This window comes from Anolis sagrei, chromosome 13 (assembly GCF_037176765.1).
Source record: "Anolis sagrei isolate rAnoSag1 chromosome 13, rAnoSag1.mat, whole genome shotgun sequence".
Classification (NCBI taxonomy): domain Eukaryota; kingdom Metazoa; phylum Chordata; class Lepidosauria; order Squamata; family Dactyloidae; genus Anolis; species Anolis sagrei.
In genome coordinates, this window is record NC_090033.1 from 4,740,643 (window position 1) to 4,757,540 (window position 16,898).

Below are 16,898 nucleotides of genomic sequence, written 5' to 3' on the forward strand. Positions count from 1 at the left end.
TTGTTTGAAACGGAATAAGTGATAGGGCCGAGCCGAAATGCCAACCTCTAAGGGGGAAAAAATATATTTCCAGGCTACAGAGTGAATTTGGAAGGCTGGCTTTGAACAAAAAAGCCAACTTCATAGGAAGTTATTGAGGTCTGCACGCGGGCCCCTCTTTTCGTGCCAAAATAATTCACCTGAGAGTGCTGCAACGAGTTAAGAAAAATGACAAAAGTAAATACTGCGGTGGAGGAAATATGCAAATAGGCTCAATTAGCAGAATTGATGCAAGCTGAGATATCCTCCCAGCTTGCCAGTTACTGCATTCGGAGAGATAGATACCGCTCGCTTGATGAAGCCGGGAAGAGGGGAGAAAGGACAGTTGTAAGAACATTGGCTTTAGCGAATTGATCTAATCTGATTGCTCAAACGTTCAGCAGCAGCTCGTTAAATTTCCTTTTTTGCAAGAGCAAAAGAGGTTGTGACGTTCCCCGCAAAATGGGTCTATTGCGTGGGTTAAGTTTCTGGCTAGCTGGCATTGTGACATCATCATCACATGGGGTCCCTCCTGAGAAAAATGTATAATATCACAAAGGACTACCAGGAAACCTGCTACAAAACAGGAGCTTTTTTGTTGAGTTCCAGGGCCAGAGAAGCAGATGGCGGAAACAGAAGAACGGCCTGCCTCAGGGGAGCATGCTTGCCCCATCAATGTTCAACATCTACACAAATGACCAGCCACTGCCAGAAGGGACAGAGAGCTTCATCTATGCTGATGATCGTGCCATCACCGCTCAAGCAGGGAGCTTTGAAACGATTGAACAGAAGCTCTCCGAAGCTCTAGGTGCTCTTACTGCCTATTACAGGGAAAACCAGCTGATCCCTAATCCATCTAAAACACAGACATGTGCTTTTCACCTTAAGAACAGACAAGCATCCCGAGCTCTGAGGATTATTACCTGGGAAGGAATCCCACTGGAGCATTGCAGCGCACCCAAATACCTGGGAGTCACTCTGGACCGTTCTCTGACCTACAAGAAGCACTGCCTGAATATCAAGCAAAAAGTGGGTGCTAGAAACAATATCATACGAAAGCTGACTGGCACAACCTGGGGATCACAAACAGACACAGTGAAGACATCTGCCCTTGTGCTGTGCTACTCAGCTGCTGAGTATGCATGCCCAGTGTGGAACACATCTCACCACGCTAAAACAGTGGATGTGGCTCTTAATTAGACATGCCGCATTATCGCAGGGTGTCTGCGCCCTACACCACTGGAGAAATTACACTGCTTAGCTGGTATTGCACCACCTGACATCCGCCGGGAAGTAGCAGCCAATAGTGAAAGGACCAAGGCAGAGACATCTCCAGCTCACCCCCTGTTTGGGTATCAGCCAGCACACCAACGACTTAAATCTAGAAATAGTTTTCTAAGATCTACAGAGACACTCGCTGGAACACCCCTGAAAGCAAGAGTCCAAAAGTGGCAGGCTCAAACCCAGAACCTCAACCAATGGCTGATACCAGATGAGAGACTCCCTCCTGGGCATACAGAGGACTGGGCGACGTGGAAGGCGCTGAACAGACTGCGCTCTGGCACCACGAGATGCAGAGCCAACCTTCAGAAATGGGGCCACAAAGTGGAATCCTCGACATGTGAGTGTGGAGAAGAGCCAACCACTGACCACCTGCAATGCAACCTGAGCCCTGCCACATGCACAATGGAGGACCTCCTTGCGGCTACTCCAGAGGCACTCCAAGTGGCCAGAGACTGGTCAAAGGACATTTAATCAACTACCAAGCTTGCAAAGGTCTGAGGTAAACCTCAGTGGGAGAAAGTGTATCTACACTCTGACTCGCAGGATTTCAAGAAAACTGTCAGAAATATTAAAAAATTATCTAGGTATTTTTAATTATAAAAACATGAGTCAAGCACTGAAAGGGTTAAATGGGTGCAATGACTCGGTGAAAGCCACAGTTCTGTATATAAGCAGGTGTGCCTGTAGTTTACTAGCCCACCCTTCAGGCTTCGGCCCAGCCTGGCAGTGGCGTCAACGGCGCCCAAGGGACCTCTGAGGTATTGTATTAGTAGAGAATTATGTCCCTACCTGTATAAGATGTTGCGTATCTTTAGATGGGGATTGTGAAGAAATGCTCTCAGTATTGTCCTGGGTTTTTGCAGACTGCTGAGAATGGAAGACTTTTTCCCTGAGACTTTCCGTTTGGACACAAAAGATGAGAGAGAACTCTTCTTTGAAACATACAAAGGTGAAAGGTCCCCTCCCAAATTATTATTATTATTATTATTATTATTATTATTATTATTCTGGTTTGGGTACCCCACGTTGCCCAGGTTATTTGAAAAAAGTCATGAGGGTTCTGTGTGCCAAGTTTGGTCCAGGTCCATCACCGGTGGAGGTCACATTTTCTCTGGTTGTGGGTGAACTACAACTCCCAGAAAGGAAGGTCAGTCCCCGTCCCCCGTCCCCCCCGCCGCCCAAACCTCTCCAGTAATCAAATTTCAGCATATCAGATATGTGTGCCAAGTGTGGTCCAGATCCATCGGGGTTTGGGTTCACAGTACTCTCTGGATGTAGATGAACTACAACTCCCCCAAAGCAAGGTGAATTTTCCCCAAAGATCTCCAACATTATTTGCTGGTCATGAGGGATCTGTGTGTCAAGTTTGGTCCAGATCCATCGGGGTTTGGGTTCACAATACTCTCTGGATGTAAGTGAACTACAACTCCCCCAAATCAAGGTGAATTTTCCCCAAAGATCTCCAATATTATTTGCTGGTCATGAGGGATCTGTGTGTCAAGTTTGGTCCAGATCCATCGGGATTTGGGTTCACAGTACTCTCTGGATGTAGGTGAACTACAACTCCCCCAAATCAAGGTGAATTTTCCCCAAAGATCTCCAATATTATTTGCTATTCATGAGGGATCTGTGTGCCAAGTTTGGTCCAGCTCCATCGGGGTTTGGGTTCACAGTACTCTCTGGATGTAGGTGAACTACAACTCCCCCAAATCAAGGTGAATTTTCCCCAAATTTTATCCAATATTATTTGCTGGTCATGAGGGATCTGTGTGCCAAGTTTGGTCCAGATCCATTGGTGTTTGGGTTCACAGTATTCTCTGGATGTAGGTGAACTACAACTCCCCCAAATCAAGGTGAATTTCCCCCAAAGATCTCCAACATTATTTGCTGGTCATGAGGGATCTGTGTGCCAAGTTTGGTCCAAATCCATCTTTGGTGGAGTTGAGAGTGCCCATTGATTGTAGGTGAACTATAAATCCCAGTACCCACAATGTCCTAGCCAATTCCCCTCAAAACCCAATAGCATTCAAATTTGGGCATATCGGGTATGCATGCTAAGTTTGGTCCAGATCCATTGTTTGGGTTCATAGTGCGCTCTGGATGTAGGTGAACTACAACTCCTAGAAAGACCTCCAAAATCAGATATATATGTGAGTATAGTATAAAACATGACCACCCTGAAGGACAAATTATTAGGATAATCAATGAGTTGTTTTAATGCCCATTCCCATCCATGAAATTCCTGAAATTAGAGAAATGTCTTAAGATGGCAGGTCAAGTGGTACTTCATGGAGATGTGATTCCACTGAGGGAGCCACCGCTGGAAAGGCCCTGACTCTTGTCACTAGATTCAGATGTAGACTCCAGTTCCTGGGCGGGAAAGGCATTCTGTCAGATAATAGGGTTCCTGAGACTATATCGGGTGACATTTTCCATTCGAAGTCCTAGTACACCACTACACTGGCTCTCTCTTTTCCCCGTAGAACCCCATATTTGGATCTGTAAGCCAACCAGCTCGAACCAAGGCCGAGGGATCTTCCTCGTGAAGAACCAGGCGGAAGTCAATGACTTGCAAACCAGGCTCCAGAGCATCGAAGAAGATCCCGTGTACAAGAAGCTGCCCTACCGAATCCCTCCGGCGAGAATCGTGCAAAGGTAGAGGGATCTAGAAAACCCCACAATATCTGCTTTGACTTGGGTTATCTGAGTCCACACTCAGATAATGCGAGATTTTCTTTGATATTCTGGGATATAGCGCTATGTGGAAGCACCCCCAGACTGAGGCCTCTCTCAGACTGGAACAACTCACACTGAGGCCTCTCTCAGACTGAGGCCTTTCTCTCACTGAGACCTCTCTAACACTGAAGCTTTCTCATACTGAGAAGGCCTCAGTCTGAGAGAGCTTCAGCAGAGCTTCCTCTCACAACAAACTTATACAGGAGTTTTACATAGTAGCTTTACACACAGCTATACACACAAGGCCTTCAACCTGGGGTTTCTTTCACCAAAGCTTCTCACACTAGGCCTTGTCACACTCAGCCTTCTCATAGACTAAGGCCAACCTCACACTGTGAGTCCTTCTTTCACAGACTAAGGCCTACCTCACACTGTGAGGCCTTCTTTCACAGACTAAGGCCTACCTCACACTGTGAGTCCTCCTTTCACAGACAAAGGCCTACCTCACACTGTGAGGCCTTCTCACAGACGGAGACCTTTCTCCCACTGAGGTTTACCGCAGACTGACGGCTACTAAGCTACAGGCACTGCAACTTTTGCTGAGTCCTTGCATCCTTTTAATATTTCTGTCAGTCTTCTTGAAATCCTGCGAGCCAGAGTGTAGATACACTTTCTCCCACTGAGGTTTACCTCAGACTGACAGCTAGTAAGCTACAGGCACACCTGCTTATATAGAACTGCAGCTTTTGCTGAGTCCTTGCATCCTTTTAATATTTCTGACAGTCTTTGTGAAACCCTGCGAGCCAGAGTGTAGATACACTTTCTGCCATTGAGGTTTACCTCAGATTGATGGCTACTAAGCACACCTGCTTATATAGAACGGCAACTTTTGCTGAGTCCTTATATCCATTTAACCCTTTTAATATTTCTGACAGTTTTCTTGAAACCCTGCAAGCCGAGTGTAGACACACTTTCTCCCACTGAGGTTTACCTCAGACATTTCTCCCACTGTGGTTTACCTCAGACTGACGGCTACTAAGCTACAGGTACACCTGCTTATATGGAACTGCAGCTTTTGCTGAGTCCTTGCATTCATTTAACCTTTTTAATATTTCTTACAGTCTTCTTGAAACCCTACGAGCCAGAGTGTAGATACACTTTCTCCCACTGAGCTTTACCTCAAACTGATGGCTACTAAGCTACTGGCACACCGGCTTATATAGAACTGCAAGTTTTGCTGAGTCCTTGCATTCATTTAACCCTTTAAATATTTCTGACAGTCTTCTTGAAACCCTTTGAGCCAGAGTGTACACACACTTTCTCTCACTTCAGTTTACCTCAGACCTTTCTCCCACTGAGGTTTACCTCAGACTGACGGCTACTAAGCTACAGGCACACCCACTTATATAGAACTATAGCTTTTGCTGAGTCCTTGCATCCTCTTAACCCTTTTAATATTTCTGACGGTTTTCTTGGAACAATGCGAGCCAGAGTGTAGATACACTTTCTCCCACTGAGCTTTACCTCAGACCTTTCTCCCACTGTGGTTTACCTCAGACTGACGGCTACTAAGCTACAGGCACACTTGCTTATATAGAACTGCAGCTTTTGCCGAGTCCTTGCATCCATGTAACCCTTTTAATATTTTGACAGTCTTCTTGGAACAATGCGAGCCAGAGTGTAGATACACTTTCTCCCACTGAGCTTTACCTCAGACCTTTCTCCCACTGTGGTTTACCTCAGACTGACGGCTACTAAGCTACAGGCACACCTGCTTATATAGAACTGCAGCTTTTGCTGAGTCCTTGCATCCACTTAACCTTTTTAATATTTCTGACAGTCTTCTTGAAACCCTACGAGCCAGAGTGTAGATACACTTTCTCCCACTGAGGTTTACCTCAAACTGACGGCTAATAAGCTACAACCACACCTGCTTATATAGAACTGCAGCTTTTTCTGAGTCCTTGTATCAATTTAACCATTTTAATATTTCTGACAGTCTTCTTGAAACCTTGCGAGCTAGAGGTGGGTATCATTGAGCCAAATGGGCCAACGAGTTGACCCAGAGTCAACCAGAGTTGACGTTCTGATGTCCAATTGTTTTGGAAGTCAAGAATTCTTATTGTAGGTGTTTCTAGCTTCCTGTGATCAAAGGCTTAGTATACCTGGTATACATATATGTGTGTGTGTGTGTGTGTGTGTTTGGCTGTTGTTTTTAATTCCATCTCATTGGCAGACAGATCATTAGCATTTTAACAGGTGGGGAGAGAGAAATGAGGGAAGGAGAGATTAGAGATTATATTTGTCTGGAAATCTAAAGGGAGCTTCAAAGAGACAGCTGCACGTCAAAGACTTTGCATTGTGTGTAAACTGAATACCCTGCGAACACTGGAGATAACCAGACAGCTGCATCGGAGGCGGAAACTCGGGCAGGAATTGCTCTGCTTGGGAGATTCATGTTTCCTAAGCTTTTTATTACTATTTATAGCCTTTTAAATGCTCGATTTCAAAAAAGTAAGCGGGGGGGGGGGGGAACCGTGCATCACCTAAGGTCAGAATAATCAAACGAAATCAAAGGAGGGCTTGGCGAGCAGCAGAGAGACTGTTTCCCAGGCATCTCAATTATGCATTCGGTTTAGGATGCTCATTATCATCACAAACAATGTGGTGCTAGGGCTGCGGGAAAGCAATCGGTCCCAAATTCTCCCACATTTGCATTTGGGAAGATTTCTGTCCCCTCCCCGAAGTTGAAGGAAATGTGCAGATTTGGGTCGATTCTTTACGAAAGCACCTTATTCTCCTATTGAGTTGTACAACAAGGTCTTTCGCTCTTCTGGGGAAAGAGGGCGAGTGCCACACCAAACTACAACTCCAAGTGTTGTCAAACTCTACCGTGTAGATACACCAGGCCTGGGCAAATTTTCTAAATTGGAGGCCGCATGCTATCACTCCCTGCTAGGAGGACTGAGTGCCTGGTAATGGAAGGAAGGAAGGAGGAAGGAAAGAGAGAAGGAAGGAAGGATGAAAGGGAGGAAGAGAGGGATGGATGGGGAAAGAGGGAAGGAAGGAAAGAAAGACAAAAGGGAAAGAAGGAAGGACGGAGGGGTGGGAGGTAAAGAGGAACGAAAAAGACAACCAAAGGTAGAAGGAAGGAAGGAAGGAAGGAAGGAAGGAAGGAAGGAAGGAGAAAGAGGGACGAAAGAGGGAAGGAAGGATGAAAGGGGGGAACGGAAGGAAGGAAGGAAGGAAGGAAGGAAGGAAGGAGAACAGGAAGGAAGGAAGGGAAGGATAAAGGAAAGAGAGAAGGAAGGAAAGATAGAAGGAAAGGAAGGAAAGAGAAAAGGGGAGAGTGGGAGGAAAGAGGGAAGGCAGGAAGGTATAAAGGAAAGAGAGTAGGAAGGTAAAACAAAAGGGAAGGGAAGGGAAGGGAAGGGAAGGAGGGAGGGAGGGAGGGAGGACAAAAAGGTGGAAGGGAAGGAAAGGAAGGTATAAAGGAAAGAGAGTAGGAAGGAAAAACAAAAGGGAAGGGAAAGGGAGGGGAGGAAAGGAAGGAAGGAAGGAAGGAAAGAAGGAAGGAAGGAGAAAGAGGGAGGAAAGAGGGAAGGAAGGATGAAAGGGGGAACAGATGGAAGGAAGGAAGGAAGGAAGGAAGGAAGGAAGGAAGGAAGGAAGGAGAGCAGGAAGGTAGGAAGGGAAGGATAAAGGAAAGAGAGAAGGAAGGAAAGAGAAAAGAAAAGAAAGAAAGGGAGAGAGAGAGAGAGAAAAGAGGGAAGAAAGGGCTAAATGGATGGATGGATGCATGGATGGATTGATGGGAGGGAGGGAGGATATAGGAGAGAGAAAAGGAAGGAAAGACAAAATGGAAGGAAGGAAGGAGTAAGAGGGAAAGAGGGAGGAAATGGGGAAGGAATGAAGGAAGGACAAAAGGGTGGAAGGGAAGTATGGATAGATGGGTGGAAGGAGAAAGAGGGAGAGAGAGAGAGAGGAAAGAAGAAAGGAAGGAAAGATGAAAGGATGGAAGGAGGAAGGAAAGAGGAGAAGAAAGGAAGGATGGAAGGGTGGAAGGGACGTAGAAAGAGGGAGCGAAGGAGGAAGGAAGGAAGGTAGGATAGGATGATGAGAAAGAGGAGAGCCTGAGAAAGAAGCCCAAGGGGCCCATACTGAGATACACTCTTAGTTTCTCTCAGTGACCATAGCAATAGTCCATAAGTAATGTGTCCAACCTCTGGTTTCATTTTTCCATCCTCTTCCTCCAGATACATTGACAAGCCATTGCTCCTTGAGGGGAAGAAGTTCGATGTCCGTTCTTATCTCCTCATCTCCTGCACCGTGCCGTACATGCTCTTCTTTGGCCATGGCTATGTCCGCCTCACATGTCTCAAATATGATCCTCGGTCAGAAGACCTCACATCTCACCTGACCAATCAGGTGAGGAAAGAGACAAGCAGATAGGGACCAATGGTTGGAATGCTGTTGATGTCTTATGCTATGTGCCTGTTAAGTTCCCCTATGGTTAAGGCTGGTAGAATCAAAATCTGAGGAATGCTAGAGAGATGTTCTTTGTGGGCATCTTCTAGGTCTCCCATCACTTCTGGGTTTTCTTCCATTGGACATTGACCAGAAGTTGCACTGTAAGACCTAGAAAAGCTCTTTGTAGTCATCTTTTAGGTCCTCTATCACATGTGTGGTATGCTTACATTGGACACTGACCTGAAGTTGCACTGGATGACCTAGAAAAGTTCTTTGTAGGCATCTTCTAGATCCTTCATCCTTTCTGTTGTATGCTTCCATTGGACATTGACCGGAAGTTGCACTGGATGACCTAGAAAAGCTCTTTGTAGGCATCTTCTAGGTCCTCCATCACTTCTGTGGTATGCTTCCAGTGGACGTTGACCAGATGTTGTGCTGGATGACCTAGAAAAGTTCTTTGTAGGTATCTTCTAGGTCCTCCATCACTTCTGTGGTATGCTTCCAGTGGACGTTGACCAGATGTTGTGCTGAATGACCTAGAAAAGTTCTTTGTAGGTATCTTCTAGGTCCTCCATCACTTCTGTGGTATGCTTCCAATGGACGTTGACCAGATGTTGTGCTGAATGACCTAGAAAAGTTATTTGTAGGTATCTTCTAGGTCCTCCATCACTTCTGTGGTATGCTTCCAATGGACGTTGACCAGATGTTGTGTTGGATGACCTAGAAAAGTTCTTTGTAGGTATCTTCTAGGTCCTCCATCACTTCTATGGCATGCTTCCATTGGGCATTGACCTGAAGTTGCACTGAATGACCTAGAAAAGCTCTTTGTAGGTATCTTCTAGGTCCTCCAATACTTCTGTGGTATGCTTCCAGTGGACGTTGACCAGAAGTTCCACTGGATGACCTAGAAAAAGTTCTTTGTAGGCATCTTCTAAGTCCTCCATCACTTCTGTGGCATGCTTCCATTGGGCATTGACCTGAAGTTGCACTGGATGACCTAGAAAAGTTCTTTCTAGGCTTTTTCTAGGTCCTCCAGCATGCTTCCATTAGATGGTTCATTTCAACAGAGTTTGCTATTCCTCGCCATTTTGCATTTCCATGGTAAATCCAGGAATATGACCATGGGGATGTACAATCTCTTGTGCAAAAGGGAGGTCACGGAGGAGGAGATCTTCCAAGCCCATATCTTCAGACTTCCTACTTTCCAAACATAAATCCCATTCTTTGTCCCTCCTATACTTCTTTTGGATGCTGAGGCCTATGTTTCTCCTCAAAAGGAACCTTTCTCAGTTGCTTGGCCCCATGGATGCACAACCAAACGTGGAAGGTTCTTGTCATTCTTCTCCAGCAGGTGTAACCACTCATTTCCCAAGCTGAGTATGCTTCTTGTGTCTTTCTCCCTACCCCTCCCCACCCTCACCAAACTGTCCTCAGTATGTGCAGAAGAAGAGCCCCTTGTACCCCCATGTCAAGGAGGAGACGGTGTGGTGCATGGATCGTTTCAACACTTACGTCAACGAGAAATTCAGGGAGATCAAAGGACTGCCCAAGGACTGGGTCTTCAATGGATTTACGGTGAGTTCACATGCCTTACTCCCATTTCCTGGAACCTATATGAACATTAAACTGGGGTAAAGAAGTTCATAGGGTCAAGGGACCAATGTCTTCTGTGGGCCACATCCCACTTAGGCCCAACTGTTTCCATTGTCTCCTGTAGTGCATCTCAAAATGGCCAAAGGAAGCATCAATGTGTCGCCATCTTGAGAAGGACTGCAGGCTTTGGGATTATTGTGGTTGGAGGGTGAGGATAGTCAATAAGTTTGATGATTTTGGGTCAACATTTCAAACGGAATGGCTTTTCCTCAGAAAAGAATGAAGGAAATCATGCTGCAGTGCTTCCTGGCCGTCAAGTCAAAGTTGGACTGCAAGCTCGGCTACTTCGACCTCATTGGCTGTGACTTCTTGATTGATGAAGACTTCAAGGTATGGTGGTATGCAATTGGCTATATCCCCATCACCAGGTGTGGATTGATCCCATCATCCACTTAGACCTGCCACATTCCTCAGCAGATGATGGGATCATTTTGCACAAGGCTATTGGGACATAGCCGGGAACTAGGCTTAATTGATAAAAAAAATAGTTCAAAACTCATTTTAGATGTAGGGGGCGCTGGTGGCTCGATTCTAAAGTCAATTCTGATTTTCACAGAAAAAAATGTTCAAACCTTTTTGAAACTTCCGAGACTTCCGAATCCTTTCATTAATGGTTTGAAAGTGTTATTTCCTGTTTCATTAGGTGGTCTTTACTTTGAAAGTAGTTGTTTTACTCCAGAAGTAAAAGCAAGCGGAGGAAATTCCTTCCTTCTTTGATTTAAAACTGGCTTCTCTGGCTTCTCTGGCTTTAAAACTGGCTTCTCTGGCTTTAAAACTGGCTTCTCTGGATTTAAAACTAGCTTCTCTGGCTTTAAAACTGGTTTCTCTGGCTTTAAAAACGGCTTCTCTGGATTTAAAACTGGCTTCTCTGACTTTAAAACTGGCTTCTCTGGCTTTAAAACTAGCTTCTCTGGCTTTAAAACTGGCTTCTCTGGCTTTAACACTGGCTTCTCTGGCTTTAAAACTGGCTTCTCTGGCTTTAAAACTGGCTTCTCTGGCTTTAAAACTGGCTTCTTTGGCTTTAACACTGAATTCTCTGGATTTAAAACTGGCTTCTCTGGCTTTAAAACTGAATTCTCTGGCTTGAGCCTCAGCCAAGAAATTCCTTCCTTTTCTGGTTTAAAACCTGCTTTTCTGGCTTTAAAACTGGCTTCTCTGGCTTTAAAACTGGCTTCTCTGGATTTAAAACCAGCTTCTCTGGATTTAAAGCTGTCTTCTCTGGCTTTAACACTGGCTTCTCTGGCTTGAGCCGCAGCCAAGAAATTCCTTCCTTTTCTGGTTTAAAACTTGCTTCTCTGGATTTAAAACCAGCTTCTCTGGATTTAAAGCTGTCTTCTCTGGATTTAAAGCTGTCTTCTCTGGCTTTAAAACTGGCTTCTCTGGCTTGAGCTGAGGCCAGGGACCAGAAACGGGGAAAAGCAAGCTGAGGAAATTCCTTCTTTCTCTGGTTTAAAACTGGCTTCTCTGGCTTGAGCCAAGGCCAGGGACCAGAAGCGGGGAAACACTGAATCATTTCTGACTCACTCCATGAGTCGTAACAAAAATGGCGGAAAAAGCAAAGGGACTTCCGGTTTTCTTAAAAACTTGAACATCACTTCGAAAAGGCAATTTTTCCGAATTTATTCCAAATTACAAAGATTCCGACGGTACCTAACCATGCCTACCAGGAACCTCTAATTCCCACTACCAAATGGCTATAGCTGCAGAACAGACCTGAGTTATACCTTCCTTGACAACAACAGAGAGATACAAAGATGTAAAGTAGATCACAAAGAAGCTCTGGCCACTCTTTGCTCATAGCAACCTTTCCCTAAGTGGGTGCCCTCTGAATGTCCAGTACTACAACTCCCATCATTCCTAACAATGCTCAGAGTGGCATTTCCACCCATCTGGAGTGCTGCTGCCTACCACTCTTTCTTTTCTTTGTTTACGCTTTCCTTCCATCATGATCATTACAGAATGAAAGCATTTTTCATTTCCGAAAGTTAAGGCTTCAGCACCCCCTGGTGACAGATATATTTCACTGAGTTCTGTGCCCAAAAAAGTCTGAACATGGAACGAGAATTTGCATTGCATGGGAATTTCGTCATGCTCTCCATTGAAAGAATGTAAGGATTCAATGGCTCTGGGTTGAGCAAGTCTGGTCTTACCATGAGCTTCGTCCCGTGTTAACAGTGCAAACAATAGACTTACATTCGTGGTTCTAGACCAGGTATGGGCAAACCCAGGCCCGTGAAATGTGAAACCTTCAATTTCTGTGCCAATGACAGATCAAGACAAATCTTAAAAAAATGAATTACCTTTTTTGAAAAATAACAGGTATGGCTACTGGAGATGAATTCCAATCCTGCTTTGCACACGAATTGCAATGCTTTGAAGAGTATCATTCCCTTGGTGGTGAACGAAACTCTGGGTGAGTAGAAATAGAGGGCCTTGTGGGGTTCTTGGTGGGAGATAAAAGGGAGGTAAGGAAGGAAGGATGAAAGGGTGGAAGGGAATGGAGGGGGGAGAAAGAGGGAAGTAAGGAAGGGAGGAGGGGAAGGAGGAAGGAAAGATGAAGGAAGGAAGGAAGGAAGGGAAGGAGGGAGAAAAGACGAAGAAAGCAGGGAAGTATGAAAGGATGGAAGGGAATGGAAGGGGGAGAAAGAAGGGGGAGGGAGGAAAGAGAGAAGGATAAAAGGGAAGGAAGGGGAAAGAGGGAAGTAAGGGAGGGAGGGAGGAAGGGAAGACGGAGAAAGGAAGGAAGGATGAAAGGGTGGAAGGGAATGGAGGGGGGAGAAAGAAGGAGAGGAGGGAGGAAAGAAAGGAAAGAAGGATAGAAGGGAAGGAAGGCAAAAGAGGGAAGTAAGGAAAGGAGGGAGGGAAGGAGGAAGAGAAGACAAAGAAAGGAAGGAAGGACAAAAGGGTGGAAGTGAATGGAGGGGGGAGAAAGAAGGAGAGGAGGGAGGAAAGAAGGAAGGAAGGATAAAAGGGAAGGAAGAAGAAAGAGGGATGTAAGGAAGGGAGGAAGGGAAGGAGAAAGGGAAGATGAAGAAAGGAAGGAAGTATGAAAGGGTGGAAGAGAATGGAGGGGGAGAGGAGGGGAGGAAAGAAAGAAGGAAGGATAGAAGGAAAGGAAGGGGAAAGAGGGAAGTAAGGAAGGGAGAAGGGGAAGGAGGAAGGAAAGATGAAAGGAAGGAAGGATGAAAGGGTGGAAGGGAATGGAGGGGGGAGAAAGAAGGAGGGGAGGAAAGAAAGAAAGAAGAAAGGAAGGAAAGAAGGGAAGGAAGGAGAAAGAGGGAAGGAAGGGAAGGAGGAAGAAAAGACGAAGAAAGGAAGGAAGTATGAAAGGGTGGAAGGGAATGGAGGCTGGAGAAAGAAGGAGGGGAGGGAGGAAAGAGGGAAGGAAGGAAGGATAGAAAAGAAGGAAGGCAAAAGAGGGAAGTAAGGAAGGGAGGAAGGCAAAGGAGGAACGAAAGACGAAGAAAGGAAGGAAGGACAAAAGGGTAGAAGGGAATGGAGGGGGGAGAAAGAAGGGGGAGAAATAGAGAAGGAAGGAAGGATAAAAGGGAAGGGGAAAGAGGGAGGTAAGGAAAGGAGGAAGGGAAGGAGGAGGGAAAGACGAAGAAATGAAGGAAGGATGAAAGGGTGGAAAGGAATGGAGGGGGAGAGAAAAGGAGGGAAGGGAGGAAAGAGAGAAGGATAAAAGGGAAGGAAGGGGAAAGAGGGAAGTAAGGGAGGGAGGAAGGGAAGGAGGAAGGAAAGACAAGGAGAAGAAGGATGGAAGAAAGGGTGGAAGGGAATGGAGAGGGGAGAAAGAAGGGGGAGGGAGGAGAGAGAGAAGGAAGGAAGGATAAAAGGGAAGGAAGGAGAAAGAGGGAAGTAAGGAAGGGAAGAAGGGAAGGAGGAAGGAAAGACAACGAAAGGAAGGACAAAAGGGTGGAAAGGAATGGAGGGGGAGAAAGGAGGGGAGGGAGGAAAGAGAGAAGGAAGGAAGGATAAAAGGGATGGAAGGAAAAAGAGGGAAGTAAGGAAGGGAGGAAGGGAAGGAGGAAGGAAAGACGAAGAAAGCAAGGAAGGACAAAAGGGTGGAAGTGAATGGAGGGAGAGAAAGGAGGGGACGGAGGAAAGAGAAGGAAGGAAGGAGAAAAGGGAAGGAAGGAGAAGGAGGGGAGTAAGGAAGGGAAGGAGGAAGGAAAGACAAAGAAAGGGTAGAAGGGAAGTAAAAAAAGAGAGAGGGAAGGAGGAAGGATAAGATGGTGTGAGAGAGGAGGGCCTGAGAAAAGAGCCCAAGGGGCCGCATCTGGCCCGCGGGCCTCAGTTTGCCCAACCTGCTTTATAACCTATGAGGAATGGCTCAGGGGGTTGTGTATGTTTCGCCTGAAAAAGAGAAGGCTAAGAGGGGGCGTGATAGTTGTGTTTGTGCCTCCTCCTGATTGTGTCTAACGTTGCCCTGACATTCTGGCTGTGTTTTCCAGACCTGGTGATTGAGATTTTCACCAAGATCCAGAAGGGCGAGAATATCCTCCCGCTGGATTCGCTCTATCACTTTTCTCTCCTCTACAACGGGGTGGCCTCAGACAGCGGTCTCTCCCAGACCAACCGGAGCAGGACTTCCCTTCGTTCGCTCCAGGGTCATCGGTCTCACCCTGAGGTCGGCAGTACCACCAACACCGCCAGTGCTGGCAACGCCGCCAACACCGCCAGTGGCAGTACCATCAACACCGACTATGCCGTCAACAGCAGTAGCCACTCATTGGACAAGCCGTCGTCCAAAACTCTGGAGAAGGCACTCAAAGGAGAGGATGCCAAGAGTGTGACGGTCATACCCCTGGAAGGGCTGTCTCTCCCTCCCAGCAAAGGGATCTCCCAGGACCCCCTCCCCATGCCCCAGATCCAGATCTCCATCATCCCCAACCTTTCCTGCTGCCCCTCGGTGAAGGCCATCCTCCGGGGCAACCAGGTCTGCAACAGCGGGAGCCAATATATCATCAGGCATGTGCCGGAAACGCTGGAGGCTGACGGGAGTGATGACCAAGGCAAAGCCAACCCTCTCGCCGTCGCCCGAGGCCTCTCCAAGGACAAGTCTTACGCCGCTTGGTTCCAGCAGACCTTCGGGACCAAGTTGGTGTTGGGCCCCAGCAGCAATGGGGCCAGGGGCCCGCTGACCAGCTCCCAGATGCTTTCGCTCCACCTCCAGTCCGACCTCCCGCCCAGCCTCCCCAACTTCCAGGAATTCCCCAAGCCCTACTGGCATCTCACGACCCAATCCAAGACGCCGCCGGACAGCCCCAAGACCGTTGCGAAGGCCCCCGGCCGCAGTGGAGACGATTCGCTCTCCGAAGAGAAAAAGACCTCCCACCGTGGCTCATGAGCCAAGATCATTGTGTATTTGAAGAGCCCTTGTTCTTTTTCCTATAAAGGACAACAAGAAAAAAAAAACATAGCTCCTAACCTGTGATGTCTTTGAGCCTTTTTTTTCTCCTGGTAGCATATGAATTATTTCCTTCTTCATAATATTACAGGTTGAGCCCCACTTGCCCAGAATTCCCCATTCTGAAATACAGTAGAGTCTCACTTATTCAACCTTTGCTTATCCGACATTCTGTATTATCCAACACACCTTGGCTGCTTCTGGCTTGGTAGAATAAAAACAAAGCTCTTCCTCTTCCTTAGAGAATTGCAACAAGGCTCCCCTTCCTTCCTTCCTTCCTTCCTTCTTTCCTTCCTTCCTTCCTTCCTTCCTTCCTTCCTTCCTTCCTTCCTCTCTTCCAGACTCTGCTTCCCTCCTTGCTGTCTCTCTCCTCCCTGGGGCTTCGCATTCAGTCCAGGCAACGCTTCATTGAAGTGTACTCCACACAGATAAAAGGGGAGCCCTGCTGAGGCTGCCCACTGCCATGGCTGCTCTGCTGGCCTCGCTGTTGGGTGCTCTTGACCTCAACGCTCATCTCCCTCCCTCCCTGTAACCCCGGGACAGCTTTCTCTCTCTCTCTCTCTCTCTCTCTCTCTTGCCAGCAGCAGAAATGTTTGCTTTATGAAAGAGGGAGGGAAAGAAGAAAGATCTCGCTCTCTGGTGCTCTTGACTTTGGTGCCCATCCTCACCTCACTCCCCTCTCTGCAGCCCCGAGTCAGTTTTTTCTCTCTCTCTGTCTGTCTGTCTGTCTCTCTCTCTCTCTTTCTCGCCAGCAGCAGAAATGTTTGCTTTAGGGAAGAGGACGGGAAAGAAGAAAGACTTCGCTCTCTGGCACTCTTGACCTCGGTGCCCATCCTCACCTCAACCCCCCCCCCCCTGCAGCCCTGAGTCAGTTCTCTCTCTCTCTCTCTCTCTCTCTCTCTCTCTCTCTCTCTCCAACAGCAGAGATGTTTGCTTTATGGAAGAGGGAAGGAAAGAAGAAAGGTCTTGCTCTTTGGCACTCTTGACCTTGGTGCCCATTCTCGCCTCACCCCCCTCTCTGCAGCCCCTGGCCAGCTTTCTCTCTCCCTCCCTCCCTCTCTCTTTCTCACCAGCAGCAGAAATGTTTGGTTTATGGAAGAGGGAGGGAAGGGTCTCTAAATCCTGCTCCGGAATCCGCTTCCTTTCTTGCTCTCTATCTCCTCCCTGGGGCCTCACATTCAGCCCAGGCAACACTTCGTTGAAGTGGCCTCTGTGTGGGTAAAAGGGGAGCCCCACTGAGGCTGCCTGCTCCACCGGCTTTGCTTTCTGGAACTCTTGATCTTGGCGCTCATCCTCACCTCGATCCCCTCCCTGAAGCCCCGGGCCAACTTTGCGTGTGCAAGTGCGATACACCTCCCACAGCCAACCCAAGAAGTATGCTCAC

General features: G+C 47.1%; 1 protein-coding gene across 1 annotated transcript in view; it reads left to right on the forward strand.

The window, feature by feature from the left end:
• TTLL10 (tubulin tyrosine ligase like 10) overlaps window positions 1-15,525 on the forward strand; it is a 117,864-nt gene extending 102,339 nt beyond the window's left edge. The window contains exons 10-16 of the mRNA XM_067473005.1: window positions 2,166-2,251; window positions 3,786-3,957; window positions 8,235-8,406; window positions 9,883-10,023; window positions 10,315-10,431; window positions 12,421-12,514; window positions 14,559-15,525. Coding sequence (XP_067329106.1) covers window positions 2,166-2,251; window positions 3,786-3,957; window positions 8,235-8,406; window positions 9,883-10,023; window positions 10,315-10,431; window positions 12,421-12,514; window positions 14,559-15,454 — 1,678 coding nt within the window. The 3' untranslated portion in view covers window positions 15,455-15,525. The remainder of the gene's footprint in view (window positions 1-2,165; window positions 2,252-3,785; window positions 3,958-8,234; window positions 8,407-9,882; window positions 10,024-10,314; window positions 10,432-12,420; window positions 12,515-14,558) is intronic.
• The last annotated feature ends 1,373 nt before the right edge of the window (window positions 15,526-16,898 follow it).